Below are 19736 nucleotides of genomic sequence, written 5' to 3' on the forward strand. Positions count from 1 at the left end.
TGTGTGTGTGTCGGTTGTGGGCTTGAACTCTGGGCCTGGGCGCTGTCCCTCAGTTCTTCAGCTCAAGACTAGCATTCCACCACTTGAGCCACAGTGCTACTTCTAGTTTCCTGATGGTTTATTGGAGATAAGAGTCTCATGGACTTTCCTGCCTGGGCTGGCTTTGAACTGCGATTCTCAGATCTCAGCCTCCTAAGTAGCTAGGATTATAGGTGTGAGCCACTGGCACTTGGCTAATTTTTTGCCTTCTTAAGTGAACGCTTCACATGCTGTCCCCTGCATCAATTCACAGCACTGCCTTGGATATCCTCACTTTATGCCATCTGGATGCATTCTGGGTCCTGCCACCATCTGTCCATCTTCAGTCTCCTGAAGATGTTGTGAAAGGTGCCTTTCTACTAAGTGAATGTGGTGCTATAACTTACCCACCCTCCATCTTCCTAACACTCTTTTCACTCTCAGGCTAAGGCATAGACCCTTATGATAATCCAACCACTACGGGTGCCTCAGTCTACCTCCACTGGTGTACGTGCTCTCTTCACCTTTGCTAGCATGTAGAATGCTGAATTGGGTATGAGTGGCCCCTGTGCAGATGCACTGTGCTCTCTCCCCTCTCCCTGGCTTTGTATCTGCTGTTTTTATTACCATAAATAGTCTCTCCCTCTGTCCCAACTCTTCTGTGCCTGGAAAGCATCTCAGCTGCAACCTTGGTCACAGGTTAGGTGTTCATGTCACCACACTTTGCTTAGAGAGCTTGTATGTGATTGTGATTTTTTATGTGCTTCTTCCATCTTGTGTATCCTGCTCCCCACAGTCTCTAGTCCACTGTTTGCACAATGGATGAAGGGTACCATTGCAGTTCCTTCCTGGTTAGTCTCCTTCCCATTTCTCTCCTCCTTTCTATGTGCACCGATGGGCTTTTAGAGCAGAGCCAATCAAGGTACTTTCCTATTCAGATGTCTCCTCGGGCCTGCAGAAGAGCTCCAACTGCTGTACCTCCCACCTAATTCCAGCCCACTTCATCTTCAGCCACTCAGCCTTTATCTGCTGTCTGGCTTCTGTCTTTAGATCTTGTCTTAATGGCTGTAAAGCAGCAGTTACACTCTCACCCCAGCATTGTTCTCAGCACTTAGCTGAGCTTTATCTCTGCAATTACAAACAGATTTTACTTTTTTGTCTCTGTCCAGTTTCAGGCTCTTGGCTTGGTTCCTGCTTCACTTTGATTTTCTTTCTAGATCTTTGTACTTCATGTTTCTACTTAATCACCTTGACTCTGGCACCCTCCTTAAAAGACCATGGCAGAGGCTGCTTATCCCTCAATTTCTCTTTTGCCCTTTCTCTAAATAATAAAGCCATATATCTCTTCTCTGGACCCATGGTTTGCCAACAGAAAGACTGTTCTACAGCCTCTACTGCAAGTTACTGGCCGTGAACCTAAGTTCTGGAAAATGGCATGTGGTGAAAAATGAAGCTATTTCTTAAGTCTTTATTATACCCTAAGTAAATTCATCCATTCCGATTCTTGGTTAGGACCCCCCTGCTCAGGTCCCCATGATAAATACAACAGCATGTGTCATCAATCCCACCCACCAGGAAAGAGATGCCTTTCTTCATCTTTCCTCTGAGTCCACCACAAAGTAAAAAACTACTGTTGTCACATCTATAGCCCCCTTTTGTTACTTAGATAAATACTCCCCAAGCCTCCCATCCATGGCACAACTGGGAGGTGGTAGAAGCTTTAAGAGGAGAAGCCTATTCAGAAATATTCTTGTCTTCTGGAGCATGATCGTGAAAAGGTGCTTAAGTATGTTACTCATGGGCTTGTAATGAGATCTAAATAGTCATTGAGTCAGTTATGCACTATACAACATTTCAGTCACTAGTACTAGTGGACCTTATGGGACCTTGAGGGTGCCATAAGATTGTGTGGCCTAGTGGCATTGTAGGCATCTTAGTTTCTAGAACATTCTATGGTGGTCTACAATAGGAAATCACCTAACCATTTCTTTGTCATACAGTATATAACTGTTCTTGCAATGTGTCAGAACTGTGCCTGGAATATCACAAGTACTCAAAATGGTTGCTATCGTTGTGTTGAGTAGCAGTGAGGCCAGTTTTCACCAGCTTTGAGTCCTCCAATGAGCCAGCACAGCACTATAGAATTTGCCCTTGTAGCAATACTTGCATATTCATTCTCCTCATAGACATGACATTTCACATTTATTTCAAGACAAAGTCACTGCCTATATTATTGCTAATTTCCCTATTTGAGTATAATAAAGATTATTACTGAAGGTTAAAATTAGTCTTAATTCAGAAACTGTACAGACTGTTGCATTTTGTCACTTGTTTTTTCATTTGAAGTAACATCAATTAAGATTATTTTGAGATTGTCAATATTTATGTGTTGTAATACTTATTCAGTAAACTGGCTAGTAATACTGTTTTCTAAGTACTGATGGTGATTTTGATCTTAGTAAATTGTTATACTATAGAGAAAATCTACAGCAAGATTGTAGAAGGCTTTACCAACTGCTTAGTTTAATTTCTATTGTCAGAAATGTGTGTACGTGTGGGTGTGCACATGTGTGTGTGTATGCATGTGTGTGCTGGAAAAGACATTGGTTCTTTGTTCCTTTTAATTGATTATGGTCTGCTCATGTTTTTCTTCTTGTTGATATAACAGAGTTCCAAAGTCAATATCCTGATGTGACATTCTGCTATTAAATTATTTTAAAAGTATGCATATGTTCACACATACATACATATATTTCTCTTATTTTTCATTTGGAAAGTTAAGGCAGACTATGGTCTTTGAGTTCACAGTTTCTGACTTGTTTGGAATAATTACTTCAAGCATTCTGGTAGAAGAAAATATTAAAATCAGAAAGAAGCATAGCTTCAGTATCTACTAGACATGTATTTTTCACATATACTCTCAGTTGACATGATGTTCATATTTTTCATATTTTAAAAAAAGAGCAGCATAAGATCTTGAATACAAATGTGCTTAGGAGGACTTGGGGCAGAACTGTTGTAGTTGAGCACCCTGCACTAACCTTATCAGAAAAGCCAATGGCAGTCGAGAAATCAGCATGGAGCATCCAGTTACATGTACCAGAAGTCTTGCTGTTTTATAAGCACCACATTACCACTCTCTGCTGAAGTCAATTCATTCTTTAAAAAAATTTATTTTAGAGATACTGTACAGAGGGATTACAGTTACATGAGTAAGGTAAGGAGTACATTTCCTATTGAGCATTGTTACCCCCTCCTTCATTTTTCACCTATTCATTCTTAATTTCACGTGTCAGCTGATTGAGTAACAAGCTAATCATTTATTATTTGAAACCTAAGAGTCTTCTGTGAGAGCACTGACTCAGTGAAATGAAGCATTCTCTGGGCTAGACCTGAAGCTCCATGGTAGAGTGCTTGTCTAGTGTGAGCACAGAAAGCCTGGGGTTCCATCCCCAGCACCAGAGAAATAATTACAGCTAGATAATGAAGCAGCTGGATTTTACTTTAATAAATCAGAGCTCAATTTTTATATCATAATTGCTAGAATTGAAGTAAGATTTCCATCTGTGAATTCCTTCCTTCTTTCCTGCCTTTCTGCCTTTCTGCCTTCCTTCTTTCTTCCTTTCGTCCTTTCCCTTCCCTCCTCCCCTCCTCTGCCCTCCCCTTGCCTTTCCTTCCTTCTTATTAGGCAAGAACTATGTCACTGAGCTACATCACAAGTCTATTTTTGGAGATAAGTCTTGGTATATAGCCCAGGCAAGTCTCAAACTCTTAATCCTCCTGCCTCCACCCTTACAAATGCTGGAGTTATAGGCATGCACCACCAAGCTGTGATTTCTTGATTGTGTTGTCACAGGCAGTTGACTGGATGCTTGCTGTCTGACTCACTTGGGTAATAATGTATAATATTGCTTTTTGTCATTACAGAACTGCCTAGAAATCTTGTGTAGGCATGGAGGTCTGGAGCCTGAAAAGCGAGACAAGTGCAACCGGACTGTGCATGATGTTGCCACTGATGACTGCAAGCATCTGCTGGAGAATTTGAGTGAGAGACATTCAAAGCTTTTTCTTCATCCTTTTTCTACCCAGTGGGATCCCTGGGACACTAGGAAAAATATTCACGCAACTACAATTTTCTTTACCTCTTAACTTCTTTTAAGTTTTAGCTGCTGCTGCTGCAAACAAAAAAACCCAAACATTGTAATTCTTTTTTTCCATGTAAAATGACTTAACAGAACTATTAGCATTCAAATACTGCTAGGTCATTTTTTTTTGTGTGTACTGACTGACCTAGGAGAGCAGTCTAAAGAATGATTGCCTTTTCTTCTTGCTTAGATGGTCTTTCAAGGTATTAGACTGCCAGGTGAGAAATCCCTGCTGTGAATTCTGTATCCACTGATCATATGAACCAAGCAAGTGGGTTGCCTACTTCTTTCTGTAGATAATTGATGAACTTTTGAGTCCCTTCCAACATTAGAGGGTATCCTCTTCAGCACATTTTATGAAAGATTTACTTGTGGGTTTATGAATATGGATTGCTAAATGATACAAAATGTTGTCACTTAAATTGATTATCACCCAATTCAGCTGTTTCACCACCTAGTTCAGTAATCCAGCATTAACATATGCAGAATTTTTAAAGTTAAATAATGTTTTAACCTACAATTTTATACATTGATTTGTATTCTGTGTGTATAATAATACATTAATGGAAAGATGTGAGTCATAGAAATTCTCTTTACATCTAAAATTTTGACTATAAAATTGCTTTCATTATCAATAGAACCCAGCTTTTAAGGCTTTAAACTTTCGGATCTCTATTCATTGGAATCTTCATTCATCAGAAGCAGTCCTTACTAAATAGCATTTCTCTATGATACTAATAGTAGTGAGAGATTTCTCATCATCTTTTAGCTTTTTATTTTCGTAGACTGAAATTAACCTAATAGTGTATCCAGTTTTCTATTAATCTGAAAACAGCTTTGCTATAATATAGTAAAAGTATACTTTTTGATAGTAAACATTTAAAAAGAGTAATTATTGATAACTTGTTTATTGGATGTGGAACATAAAACTATTGGCTTTGGAGAAGCACAAGTGGAGAGCTGAATAGATGAGACATAGAAGTGCATATAACGTTTAATATTAGATTTACTAGTTTGTTTTTGTAGTTGGTGGTAGTGCTTGTTGTTGGTGCAGTACTGGGTTTGAACTCAGAGCCTAGTGCCTGCAAGTGCGCTACCACTTGAACTCTTCGCTCAGCCCTGTTTTGTTTTTGTTATTTTTCAAGTCTTGTGTTTTTATCTCAGGTTAGCCTGGACTGTGATCCTCCGATTACACTTACTGCATAAATGAGATAATAGTCATGTGCCACCCTGCCTAGCTTATTTTGATTGGGATGGGTTCTTACTGTTTTTGTCCAGAGTATCCTGAAACTGTGATCCTCCAAATGTCAACCATTTCCAAAGAGTGAGCCACCACTCCTGATGAATAGTAGAGTTTTTTTTGTTTTCCTTTGTTTGCTTTATTTTGAAATAAAGTCTGGCTGTGTGGCCCAGGCTTCCTCAAACTCTCAGTCATCTGCTTCACCTTCACAAATGCTGGGATTATAAATGTGTGCCATTGTGTGCAGTTTTCATTGTATATGACAAGTGAAGAAGAACTAGTTAGATTCTTGACAGTGCATATGATTTTCATGGTGTTTTAGAATGAGGTAGGCAGTTCTGCGAGGGAGAAGTTAACTTCTAAGACCAAGCATTAAAAAGTTTTGCATGTCTCAGCACTCAGGAGCCTGTTCAGGAGGATCATGTGTTCATGATCTAAGGTATATAGTGTACTTGAGGCCAGCATGGGCTACGTATTGTAAATATTGTCTGTCAACAAACTAAAGAAATCTAAGCAAAAATACAATGGGGATCAATAAGAGAAAATGTGTCTGAAGTTGGATCAAGACAATAATGAAGGAAGTGATACACAATGAAGATAAGGATGGATATGTCCAAAAGCAAGGATTAAGAAGACGTTAAGAAATAAAAGACTGACATGAGGAACCTAGATATAGTTTCTCTCTCAGACATTTGCACAATTTGGATGATTTGGGGAAAAGTCCTTATACCTAGACACCATACCCTTCTTTAAAGTCTGCTTCATTTCAAGCTAAGTACTTAATCTTTCCTGACTCAGTTTGTTGTCTGTCACCAGGAGTTTATAATTACTTACACTTAGCAGCAGAAGTGTGGATAATTTGTTAGTCTCTCTAAGACTTACAAGTTTGAAAATCTCATAGAAGGAAAAAAGGAGCATATTGTTTAGATGAAAATATGACTTCCCTAAGACCTACAGTAGAAGCTGAAATTTACTACAAAGATAGTCCAGATGAAAAGAATGTATCAAAAATCCCATCTATCTTCATTTATTCAGCACATGTTTTTTTTTATCCCTTGCCTCAGTTTATAAGCCAAAGATGCTCTTGCACATGTGTGCCAGGACATACAAAGATGTTAACTGGGATCTTGTTAGCAACAGGAGACAATTGAAAGCATTCTAACTGGAAATATGTTGTGCATTGGGTATGGCTAATCTTAAAAAAAATAGAAAAGTTCACTCTTTGAAGTTCTCAAAAAGTACTTAAATATTGATCTATAAATCACTAGATACACTAGAAGTGTCCATGGAAAGAGAAAAGTTACAAAAGGATACATAAATAATACCATCTTGTATAAAATTTCCAAATGATATCTCTAAGCCTATAGTTAGTATGAGTACCTCTAAATGAGGTAGTTCAGGAGGAAGTGAGAAAATTAAAATGAGGATTGAAAAGCTAGACTAAGAGCCATAGAGTCTTTCCCTGTGAGCCAACAAGGACCTGGAGGCATTGGAGAGTGTAACCTTTCAATCTGCAGTGCTGGGAAAAGGAGGAAGGTGAGTGGAATATAGCCCAGGGTCAAGTCATATAAGGCTTTGACTTCCTTTTAACACAACCCTATGGGCAAATTTTGGCTTAGTCCTGAGTGTTGTCCAGTACATGAGGAAATGAGAGATCAGTAATGAAGAAATGCTTTCTTCCTATAGAATGCCCTAGAGGAGAAGGGATTATGACTGTTATCAAGTAGAGAGAAGGAAGACCTGAACTAACCAGGCCTGAGATCAAGCCTGGAGAAGAGGGGCATGGTTGTGTTAAGTCCTCAGTGTGGTATTAACCAACTGTGAAATGTAGGGTGACAGAAAGGGATATTAAGGCCCAAGCCTAGACATACCTATTAACGGCAGAAGAGAGAGAGAGAGAAAGAGAGAGAGAGAGAGAGAGAGAGAGAGAGAGAGCATGCACTAATGACTCACAAAGAACAACTAGAAGAATTTGGCAGGAAGAAAAGTCAGAAAGCAATGATGTAAACAGGTCTAAAGGTAGAAACTTTCTGAGAGGAAGTACTTAAGGTTCCCATTTAAAAAGTAGAGTAATTTCTACTTGACAATTAGGAAATTGTGAGTTACAGGGAGAGAAATTTCTGGCAGCTCTGTAAGCAGAGGCTGATTGTTTTAAATTATGCATTATGTGAAGAGGTAGTGGAAAACACGGTTGTAGAATCCTACCCTTGAATGTATTTATTGGGCAAATAATTACTTATTTCCTAAATGTGCCAGTGACTACCTTAGCCACATGGGATACATCAGATATTTTTAAGACTGTCATCACAAAGCTCTTATTCTAACACTACAAAACAGGAAATGAACAATAAATGTAAGAAATCTCGATATTATGGTATTGTAAAGTGGTGAGATGAGCCATGACAGGAACTAAGGGATATTGTAAGGGAAGGTAGCTTTGCATTTTTCAATGGTCATTGAGATAGCTTTACTGGTAAAACATTTAAGCAGACTTGAAGGAAATGAGTAGGGATGATGTTTAGATATTTTGGTGGGAATATCAAGTGGGAAGAGCCATTAAGGTCAGAGGTGCTGTCCAAGGAGCTTCAAGATGGGCAAAATTATTTGGTTCAACTCAACATGGAAAGCAAACATGAAAAGAGGATTGGGTGGAGACCTGATCTTCCTGGAATTTATAAATCATTGTGAAGACTTAAAGTAGCCACAATGGTGACTAGTGTGATGTGTGTTTTAACAATCACTAGTTGTTTGACCAAGGATAGACTGGGCAGAATCAGGACCATCTCCGAGGACATGACTAGTATTCCATGTGATGTCTCAAGGTAATGTCTCAGTCTAGGATTGTAGCAGATGAGGTGTAGTAAGGAGTACTCCAAGTTCTGAAGATGCAGAATTGAGGCCCAGTAGAACTTCCTGATGGACATGAGAAACCTAATGGCAAGGGAAATCATGGATAACTCCCAACACCTGGCAGCCTGGGGTTACCATCACCAGGGAAAGAGAAAGCTGTTAAGGTTGAAGCAGGCTTTGCTAATGAACAGCAAGACTAGGGATTTTTAGGTGTATGAATTGGAGAGGCTTGTGAGGCCATCTGACCCAAGTCAGCAGGAAGTGTGCAGATGAGGATGAACTGGGGATAAAACACTGAGAATTGGCATTCAGTTGCTGATATTTAAAATTCATGGAACTTGATAGGATCACTAAGGGAGTGAACACAGAAAATAATCATTCTAAACCACTGCCATTAGAAACTCTGGAAAAAGTAGAGGGAAAAGGAAAAAATATGAAAGGAAAGAGCCAGCAGTGAAGTGTGGAAAATCAAGTAGCACTCTGTCACCATCCAGAGAGGTCACTTAGGTCAGATTCTGTTGATAACAGAACCTACAGTTAAAACATGGAACAATAGTTAGCTGGCTGAAGGAAAAAGGCATTTTATAAAAGGATTATTAAAGGACACACCTTAAAACATTTCATTTCAGCATTAAATCATAAAAAGTAATTCACCAACTTTTAGAAGGTTTTTAGTGTGCTTCTGCTAACTGAAATTCCATATCTTTGAATAAAACATACCTTGAATGCCTCTCGCCCACAATTTCTAATGTTTGAGCATTTAAACATCCTTTTCAAGCAAGCTAAAAGTAGTATCCAGAGATTATTTTTTCTAAGTTTGTATAGTTTTCTCATAATAGATGAGATTTTCACAACTCCATTGAATGTCTATGAAGTACTCAATTTAATTTAAGTAAGAGTAAAGTCAATTCAATAGCATCCTTTTATAGGACCATATGTACATAGCTATTGAGCTTCTCCTAAGGAGATCCTCCTTTGTTCTCACTGGGTGAATGTTTAGAGTGCTGTTTAATTAATAATGTCCAAATGTAATTATTTGTCTTTTACTATCCATTGGGTTTACTTGTAGATTTATGGGCATGTTCTAAGTATTACAAATGAGGGAAACTCTCTAGCCTAAGGTTTTTATTGTACTTTTTGTGGAGGGTTTTACCCCCTCAAGCCCCTTCACTTTTGGCCTTGTTTTTACTTAAATTTTATTTTTTTAAATGCATAAACTGATGAAACCTGACTTTACTCTTTTTTTAAAAAAATTTTTTTATTGTAAGGGTGATGTACACAGAGGTTCCAGTTCCGTAAGTCAGGTAATGAGTACATTTCTTTTTGACCAGTGATCTCCTCCTTCATTTTCTCCCACTTTCTCCTCGGAATCCCCCTCCCTAGTTGCAAAGTAAAATTCCAACATATTTTCTAGTGAGTATCACTGTTGCCTTAGTTCACCCTTTGTCCCAATGTTTCTATGATTCTCTTACCCTTCTCCAAATTAGATAAATAGATACAAGACAAAAGGGCACAGAAATCAAAAACAGTAACAGCAGGGAATAAACCAAAGCATCAAAAAAGGAAAGAAAATAAATAACTGCTAACAATACAGTAAAAAAAAAAAACTTCTTGTTTCAATTTCTTGGAGTTCATTTTGATTAGCATCATTTTATATGGTCCTATGCTATTGAGCTCTTTGTGATCCTATGTTAAGACTATCCTAGCCATAATGTTTTGAATTTTTATTATAAAGTTGATGTAATGAAATTTTATTAAGTTCACTAATTATAGTAATGAGTTCAATGGGCATAGAAGATTTGTGGCCAAACACTAAGAAATTCTTAATAAGCTTACGATTCACTTCACAAGAATTAGAAGTACATGGGGTGTTGCTGCCACAGTGGAGCCTCTGAGAGGGATTCAGAGCTTACTGACCCATATTAGTGAGAACTGACTTGCTCATGACATTGTCTATAAACGTAAAAAGAATATAGAAAATTTAGTTAAGGAAGGGCTCTACTTTTCTCAGAAGTTTCTTTTTAATGACTTAGTGAAAGGAGTCAATGAAATTAAAAAGACTAAAAGATACAAGGAAAGAAAGAGTTCATATAATATGCCCTTAAAGAAACTGAGAAGAAATTGGGAGAGTGAAGTTTACTCCACTATAAGATTCAACTTGATGTTATTTATAAAGAAAAATATATACATATAAATATTTATTTGTTTGGGTCTCATTACATGGGATCCTGGGCAGACTCTGTTTCAGCCTCTGAAGTATTGAGATTACAGGCATATACTACCATGTCAACTCTTTGTTTTATAAAATATTCAAATTTGTTTATATAATAATTCTGCTGGGGGATATTTTTCCTTACCAAATCTTTTTAAACTTCTATTTCTTTTATTTCTTTAACAGATGCTCTTAAAATACCCTTAAGGATTTCTGTGGGTGAGATCCCACCAGGCAACGGTGGCTCAGATGACTTGGAATGCGAGAACACCGTATGTGCTTTAAATATCCGCAAACAGACATCATGGGATGATTTTTCAAAAGCAGTGAGTCAAGCTCTGACAAATCATTTCCAAGCAATCTCTGCTGATGGATGGTGGAGTCTGGAAGACGTGACACTTAATAACACCACTGACTCCAACATTGGCCTCGGTGCAAGCAGCATACGATCCATCACTCTAGGTATCCACCATCCTATAATGAAGAGAGTGTTTGGTGTCTGAGTTCATTTCTGTTTGTGGGCTTCATAACGTAGTTTATGGATTAAGCACATTCAAAGCTCACATGTGGCAGCTGAGTACTCACAATGTAGCCATTACATAATGCAGCCTGTTAGTATAAAAATGCTTTTATGCCTCAAATAATAAAGAGCCTGAAAGCCTTTGATGAGGCTTTGTGATTACACTTGCTATTCTCAATAAACGCAAAAAACGATCCACACACACAGCTGCTTGCTAATGCACAAATTGTGAACACAGCTCCAAATCTGTCTTCAGGCTGAGCCAGGGGTCCTGCAGTTCATTTTCACCTTACCTCCAAGGTGAGGGTCCTGATGAAGTGGAGCTGGAAAACATGCTTTAATGAAGATGCATCCAGAGTTCCCACATACGATGGGTCAGAGTGAAAACTGTTGGTTTCTACTTGTTAGTGTAAAAACAGACGGAACAGAATTTAGGAAGATATGATTCGCCTACTGAACAAATAAATGCTCTGTAAGTGTTTTCCCTCTTGGACAGGAGAACTAAGATCTATGAGGCACCTTCTTTGCTTGGTCTGTGCTGCTGGGTGCTTTATGAGCAGTCCTTACCCAAGCTTCATTGTACAGCTAGCTAGATAGTAGAGGATTTGCTTAGTTAGATAGCTAATGCTCAGAGCAGTCAGGAATCAAGTCATTTTCTGATAGGAAAGCTTGTGTACTTTCAATAGCCCCATGTTGGAAAGGAAAAGCATGAGGAAAAGGCAAGCTTGCAGAATTATCAGCTTCTATCACAAAGTCTTTTATCCTGTCTGCTTATTTATGCAATCTCTGTGTCTCTGTATCTTTGTCTATCTGTCGCTCTCTAACACACACACACACACACACACACACACAGATCTCCAATAGTTTTAAGAGTAACTATACTTTTATGGGCCTTTGGTATATTATTAAGAGTATCATTATTGGACTGTTACGTTATTTTAAAAATAAAATTAGAAAAATAATTCATAAATGATTACCAGATACACGGTTTTCTTTTTCACACAGTGTAAATCATGGTTCTCAGATGAGTCTGCTACCTGCTCACATGCACCAAGCTTTGGCAAGAGGCACATGAGTTCCAGGCCAGCCTGTACTATACACAACAAGCTTTAGGCCAGCCTGGCCCATCTAGTGAGATGCTGTCTCAAACAAACTGTGAGGATGCGTGCATGATTCTTAGCTCCTGGATTATACCCTTCCTGCCTGGAGTCTAAAATTGGCTAGAAAGAGCCACAGAGATTAGATCATAAAGGCTTTGAGTACCAAAGTGTTCGGACTTCATGAAACAGACATTCGAAGAATCATGGAATGGTTTTGAGACTTCAAACCTTTTGACTTCCAACAAAACTTTCTGTAGGGAGTTTAAACCTTTGTGTGACCCTTTATGGGTTCCATAACGATACAGACTGTGGAGTCCTGAGAGTCCTCACAGAAAAAGAGCTTATGTTTTTGCAAAAAAGCCAAGCTTTAATTTGTCCCTAACATTTTACTTCATCTTTTTTTGAACTAGGAAATGTGCCATGGTCAGCTGGTCAGAGCTTCAGCCAGTCTCCATGGGACTTTGTGAGGAAAGCAAAAGTGGAACAGGTCACCGTGCTTCTGTCAGGTAATGGTGTTCTTTACTTAGGTGAGGAGCCAAGTATTTTCCACTTCCTAAACCCCAGGTCTTTGTCTTCTAGCCACACACATGTGACTCCCTTGTGGAGTAGCTGGATGTCTTCAGAAACATTTGATTTCAGGGAGCTAAACGCAGACGCCATGTCTCTGACACCTGTCAGAGATGGATACCCTGCTTATGGGTTCCATTCTCCTTACATCCTTCATTAGAAACAACCCCAAGGCCAAACTGACATGTTGAGGGCAGAGTGAGAGACACTATTAAAAGATGTTTTTTGTTACCGTCAAGTATAGTGTATGTTTAGCGTCATGATACAGGCTAAAACTCAGTAAGCACTTACTATTTAAAATTGTGTTTATATTTATAGCTTTGCACACATAGAAACTCACTTAGTCCTCATAGCAACTGAATAAGATACATTTTTCTGGTTTTTTTTTATTTTCTATGTGAAATTGAGGCTGAGATCGGCTTTCTGGCCTTATGTTTCACTATGAATGAGGTGAATATTTATGTCTAGTTTTATAACCTGATTTCTGAAGCACTACTGACTTTATGGATTTTCCATACTTGAGGATGGACTTAAAAAATTAGTCTCAACTAAAAGTTTTCTTTTGCTGTTTGAAATGTACTTACTGCAATTTTAAAACAAATGTAGAGAATCCAACATAGAAAATTCCTTCATTTTCAGTGATACTGAGGGAATGGCTGTGGTTGAGGTGGGCTGGAGGCCTAAAGGGAGACCATAGACTTGTATATTAATAGTGGCCAGGGCTAAATCTTTCTGAGGACCTGGATTACCTATAATAACTTTGGCTTGCGAACAATAAGATATTGAACCCAGCTATTACAGACACCAACCACAGAGTTGGGGCTGAAATCTGGAGGCCCTAGCTGTGATTGCTAGGGTACAGTACAAGTACAGCAGTATTTTCACAGAGGCAAAGCTACCCTGATGCTTCGTGGCCAAATGTCAGCACTGTCCACAGAAATTCACCAAAAAATACTTTTTTCCTTTTATCATAGGTTTGAATTCTTTCCCTCTATAAAATAAAGAGTTATAAGGCAGAAGAAGTGGGAGCAGAGGAAAAGTTAATTTGAAAATAAGAGTAAGATGTCTGGGAAACTGAAGGAAGCCATTTAGCTACTGGTGGGTTGGTACAAGTGACAACCAGGACTCCTGGCTGGGAGGGCCACCTTATGCTGTTTGAAGTACTGTCCACTTGCAAGGGCATGGGTTAGAATACAGAAAGAAGTAAGGCACCCAGTAATTGGTAAGCCCAGCCTCAAGGGTCCCTTTATTATAGCCCTTTTGGTTGGGTCACAGATTTCCTTACCCCAAGTTGGTCTGTTTCAGGGTCATTTCATCAGGTTTTTATCTGTTTTTTTCTGGTTTCCTGACTCTTCAGGAAGAGGAGGATCTTGGGCAACCTACCTCTGTCCGAGGGTTCCCAGGAAAAGGAGGAGGTAGCACCCCCACCAGGTCTTTCCCCTTCTGTCTCTCTCTCTCAGATTCTGTTGTGCTTTGATTGTGGATATTAAACAAAGAAGAGCCAACTTTTCTTCTGTGAATTTCTTTCTTTTAGGTCCCCAAGAAGGCTCCCTTAGTAGTGTGACATATGCATCCATGATTCCTCTCCAGATGCTGCAGAACTACCTCAGGCTGGTAAGTTGGCACTGCCATGAGACCTTCTTCTCCCATCCCTGTTCATCCTTGCCCTGACAATTGTTTTTCCCAACCCCTTCTCTACCATCATTTAAGGCTAGAATTGTGTTCTCCTCCAGGAATTTGTTGCCTATACCCAGAGACCAGCAACTAACATAATTACTGATTTGGGAGTGAGCAACTTGCCCTACTTTAACAAGGACTTACATCAAATAAATGATCATCAATAAGGAAGTGATGATCTGTACGTACCAAGATGTCTTACTGTGAACTTACATAATTTAATATGCTGACTGACATTGGTTGAAATAGCTCCATTTTAATAAAACTAAAGTAATTAGAGCTTACACAGAACAAAGTTTGATTTTCTTGCATGCTATAAGCCTGCAGCAACTGAGAGGTCTGGGGAACGGGAAGAGGCAGGGAGGTGGACTGCTCCAGGGTCTCAGTCCCTTCTCTGCTTTGCTCTTCTCAGGATGTAGTTTACATCATTCGGTCAGGAGTCCTTTTTCCCACACCCAGTCCCTAGCCTGAGCCAAGAGAGCCTGAAGGGCAAGCCCCCTCCTTCCAGGGATATTACATATTTGTCTATCCTGCTCATCTCCCTTGGACTAGAATTTCAGATCAGACAAATCCAGAGCATTACAAATGCAGCCATTTGTTGGACAACCATGTACCCTACTAACACACTAATGGGGAGAAGGATAATATAATTATGAAAAGAAAATAGCAAATTCTAGGTGCAAAATGGATCAATGAACACTTTGCATGCAATAAATATTTCCTATACTCCAAGTAGTTACGCTAAGCATTTTATGTGACTTGTTTTTGTTTGTTTTCAAAACATCCCTATGAGGTAGTTAATTTCATCCACTTTTTTTTAATGAGGAAACTAAAGTAGAGAGAAGCAACATGACTTACTCAAAGCCAAACACTTAGTAAGTGAAGAAGCAAGAGTTATGTGGGTACTCGAGATACTGTGCTTTTGTGGATGAGCTTTATAAAATGATCAAATGGTTCTGAGAAGAATGAAGCAGAGAAGGGCCCGAGACTCTGGAGCAGTCCATCTCCCTGCCTCTTCCTGCTCCCCAGACTTCTCAGTTGCTGTAGGCTTAAGGTGCACAAGGAAAGCACTAATGGTATAACATAACTGAACAGTTGATTTTGCTGACTGTTTAGACAGCTTTAAAAAATGAGTTGAACTATGACTCTTTATACAAGTTGTTGAAGAGTGAATCGATGTTTTTGTGTTCATTCTTGATGAAAAGAACTATTCTGAGCCATTCCATTGATCTAGTTGACCTCAAAGTTGGACTGGCCTTTTGTACAAGCAGCCTTGGTAGCCTGTATAGTTTCCAAAGTATCCCCTCTAGGGGTGGTGGTCTTCACAGTCTGATATTTCCTCTGTTTATTTTTTTCTTTGCTATTTGTTCCTCTTTCCTCTAAGTACCAAAGTATACCTGAAGGAAATAGCTCATTCCTTTGCTTATGTGAAGGTTGAAGGTGTGACCAACTGATTTTCATGAATATGAGAGCCAAGCTTCCTTTTCTTTCTTTCCCCTGCCCAACACTATATGCCAAGCAAGATTCTGGCTTAATGGCTTTGCATTTATTGGTTAAATGATGACATTGTCAACAAAATTATAACAATTTTAAAGATAGAGAGTGACTGTATATTATAATATTTCATTCCATTAAGTAGAATAAATGCACTAGTGAGCAGTGTGGGAGAGTTGGTTCTATAGGCAAAGTAGGGCTGAAGAAAACAAAAACAAGGACTAGAAGTGAATGGGTTGTTTTCTCTGTAAGGCAGGACAAGGAGACTATAGAAGAATAACTGGTCGTTTAAGGTCAGGATACTTTTCTATAAGGATTAAACAGAGGGCACTTTTATCATGCTGACTGAAAGTGCCCCATTTGGGAAACTTGGCTGTCATCTCTTGATTTCTCATGAGATCAGATAGCTTAGTTTTGGTTTAACAAAATAGAATTTTAGTATAGGTGACCTCATTTTGAGTTGTCATCTGGTTTTTCCAGGCCCAATTCAGGAGCCTGGTCCCCAAACATGACCTCTGTAATTTTAATTTGATAGATGATTAGAGCAGACAACTGTATCAAAACTGCACATTGCAAAGTGAATCCCTGCCCTAAAGAACAACAAGAAAAATCTGTCACAAAAGAAAAAAAAAACTCAACATCAGCATCCACTGGTGAACCTAAAATGAAATCTTCAGTGAATTCTTAAATAATGCAAGTAGTTGTGTTGTATGTAGCATATATCAGATATCCTTAACACATGTCCATCCTGATTATTTGATCACTGGTTTCATTACCAATGATCAAAATAAATTAGCACTGTTTTTTTGTTCGATTCTCAACTTAGTGATTATACACAAAGGACTTTTAAAACCTAAGAGGCTCACACCTGTAATTTCAGCTAAGTGGGAAGTAGTGATGGGGAAGATCTTAGATCAAAGCTAACCTAGCCAAAAATTTAGCAAGATCCTATATTATTTGATAAGCTAGCATGTTGGGCATGCCTATCCCATCTATACTGAAAGCCTTAAGTAGAGATATGTACTGTCATACCTGGGTATTTTTGGCCATTGACCTATAGCATTCCATCTCTTCATGAGGATCTTTCTTTGAACTGATACTGGCTTTTATATTTTCCATAACTCCATGTATGAATCGTAAATTTCTTTTGAATTCTCTTTTCTCCTTTATATGTAGTCCATGGAGACCTCAGGAAATGATTAAAACTCTAACATGAAAAACTCGAGTTTTTTTTAAAATTCCAAATGCTAGATGTTTAAAATTCTTGATCATTCATACATGCTAATGAACACATTCCATTAGAAGTCTTTTTTCATTTCAGTTATTACAGATGTCTTGTTATTTTTTGCTGTCTCATCAAATAATGTATAGTGATATTAACACTCAAATTCTGAACAAAAAATACAATTGCTGAGAGTAATTGTTGAGACTACTGCAAACAATAGATATTGTTTGGATGAACTTTATGTGACTGAATTGACAGTAACTGCCACTGTGGCTCTAAAATGATAAATAAAAGTCCTTTAAAAGTGTCAGAAGAGTTGGAATATAATTTCTAACTATAAAATACATGACTGACAGCTACCCCAATTTTTATAGACTCCGTAGAGCCTTTATCTTTCATCATCTTTTGAATTTAGTATCTCAGCACAATCTGTCCGAAAACTGTCTCAGGGGAGTGGAAGCTTTCCCATGACAAGTGGAACACCAAACAAAAGTTGAGATTTATCTCTTTAAAATTCTAGAAACCCCCAAACACATTACAAACTGCCACATGGGCAGTGGTGGAGACCACAGCTCCTCCACTAAGCTCTGTTCTGCAGAGAAGCATTGTGGAGGATAAAAAGGAAAGGGTGGATGGTCCATTGTTGAGGTCACTTGTTTCCAGAATCCCTATGCCTCACAAAGCTCTAATTGACATGTGATGGGCTTCCTGAATAGGCTGTGAAGACAGAATAAAAGGGATTGGTACCAATTGTGATAACAAGGCCAGTGTCCCTTCACTAATAAGCAAAAAGGTCACACTTACAGAGTAGGTAATTCTGGTAACTAAAAAACTTTCAAAGTTGAACTTTTTTTATTTTATTTTAAAGAATAGACTTCCTTCAAATACAATTAAAACCTTTCCAACCACACTTCAGAAATCTGCCTGCTTCTATCTTTTGTGCCCTCTGGTGGAAGTATGGAGCATTAATGCAACAGAGAAATATAATTCAAACAATTCTTTGTGTGATGCAATTGAATAAAAATTAAAAGTTAGTAATAGATAAAACAAAGAAATCACTAATGGAGTATGTACATTAGAATATATATCATGGTAAATCTATGCATTTGTTTTTCTCTTTACCTATGTAATTCCCTAATGTATTTATATTCTGACATAGTCCACAAAGAACATTAAGAGATGGAGACAACAGGGTTGGGAAGGTAGCTCAGTGCTAAAGTGCTTGCCTTGCATTCATAAGGCCCTGGGTTCGATTCCTCAGCGCCACATAAGCTGAAAAAGCCAGAAGTGGTACTGTGGTTTTAGTGGTAGAGCGCTAGCCTTGACCTGAAGAGCTGAGGGACAGCACCCAGGCCCAGAGTTCAGTTCCCACGATGGCAAAAAATAAAAGAGAGAGAGATGGACACAATAAAGGACTTTTCTGCTAGTGAATGGCCTTTGCAATCAAATTGTAAATTAAATGTTTTCTCTCTTGTGTTTTCTGAGAACAAATAAGATGTTGAAATCAAAGGCAACTTATCTGTGAAGTTGGGACTCTTGCTGTTATGTGATTTCATGGAAGTGTAGGCTGTTTGATAGAATCGCTGTAATAAACAGAGCACTCTTGTTTTCAGAAATGAAACGAGATTCAATTGCAATGATGGTTGAAAAATCTCAGGGATAGCATATTCAGTAAATCCTGAAAATCTGTATCCTGTTTCATTGTGCTAAAATTGCTACCCAGTAATTCATAGCAATTGGGATTAATTTGGATAGCTTGAGAGTTTTTGTTTTAAAATTGCACCTGGCTATCAATAGCTAATGTGCAATTTCCCACTATAAAGTTCTTTTGAAAACTGTCAAAACCTCACAATAGCAGAGAAAAAAAAAAGAATCACGTTCTTCTCTTGGCAAGAAAATGTTTCTGTTACCTGTAGAGCCACTAGTACCTCAGAAAAGGCCCCTGGTACCACACTATTGAGAGTTTTTCTTGTGACTTTTAGTACACTGACATTCCTTGAGCAGTTAGTCTTTTATTGAAGGCATATAAGTCATAGAATAGTACTTTATTTCAGAGAAAAAAAACAGTAGCTCTTAGAGCCTAAAAGCTAGTCCTAAGATTATAACCAAAAAGCCTCTTTAAAGATATTTCCCTTCTTGGCTCACAGTTGGATACCTGCTGGTCAAACGTGGCTTTCTTCTGGCTTCCTATAGTTCCTACATTTATGTTTAGGTCTTAGTGGCCAAAGTTCAATACATCAAGTCTCCAAGTAAAGGAGTTCTTCCTTCCAACTGCTTTTCCTCAAGCTTTCATTGTATATCCCAGAATCTTTCCCTTCTTGCATGGATGGACCCAGCAATGTATTTACAAATTTAAGTATTTTCAAAGAAGTACATTCCTCCTTATCCTGGATCTCAATGGGACAACTTCCTCCAAGCACAGTACAGCAACAGCAGTATAAAGACACACAAACATGGTTTTGTATTATCCACTTCATTTAGAGAATGGATCTTTCCATGCTTCGTATCTAAGTCCAGGCAACTCAATGTAATCGGCTGTACTTGTTAGGTTGGAACTGTACATGTCAGGGTCTTTCTCTGCAAGACCTTTCCAAAAGAAAAGAAACCTTTTCCAGTTTGTGTACTGGGAATGGAGGCTCATCCCTGGAGTGACAGAAATGGGAAGCTTCCCTCCTCTTTCCATCTTGC

At 38.5% G+C, this 19736-nt stretch overlaps 1 protein-coding gene across 2 annotated transcripts in view; it reads left to right on the forward strand.

Annotated features, from left to right (window-relative positions):
- Cttnbp2 (cortactin binding protein 2) overlaps positions 1–19736 on the forward strand; it is a 122474-nt gene that overhangs the window by 80377 nt on the left and 22361 nt on the right. For both annotated transcript variants that reach the window (XM_013019931.1, XM_013019932.1), the window contains exons 9-12: positions 3946–4063; positions 10652–10927; positions 12496–12591; positions 14187–14266. In XM_013019931.1, the coding sequence (XP_012875385.1) occupies positions 3946–4063; positions 10652–10927; positions 12496–12591; positions 14187–14266 (570 nt within the window). The remainder of the gene's footprint in view (positions 1–3945; positions 4064–10651; positions 10928–12495; positions 12592–14186; positions 14267–19736) is intronic.

This window comes from Dipodomys ordii, unplaced genomic scaffold, assembly GCF_000151885.1.
Source record: "Dipodomys ordii isolate 6190 unplaced genomic scaffold, Dord_2.0 Scaffold48, whole genome shotgun sequence".
NCBI classification, from domain to species: Eukaryota; Metazoa; Chordata; class Mammalia; order Rodentia; family Heteromyidae; genus Dipodomys; species Dipodomys ordii.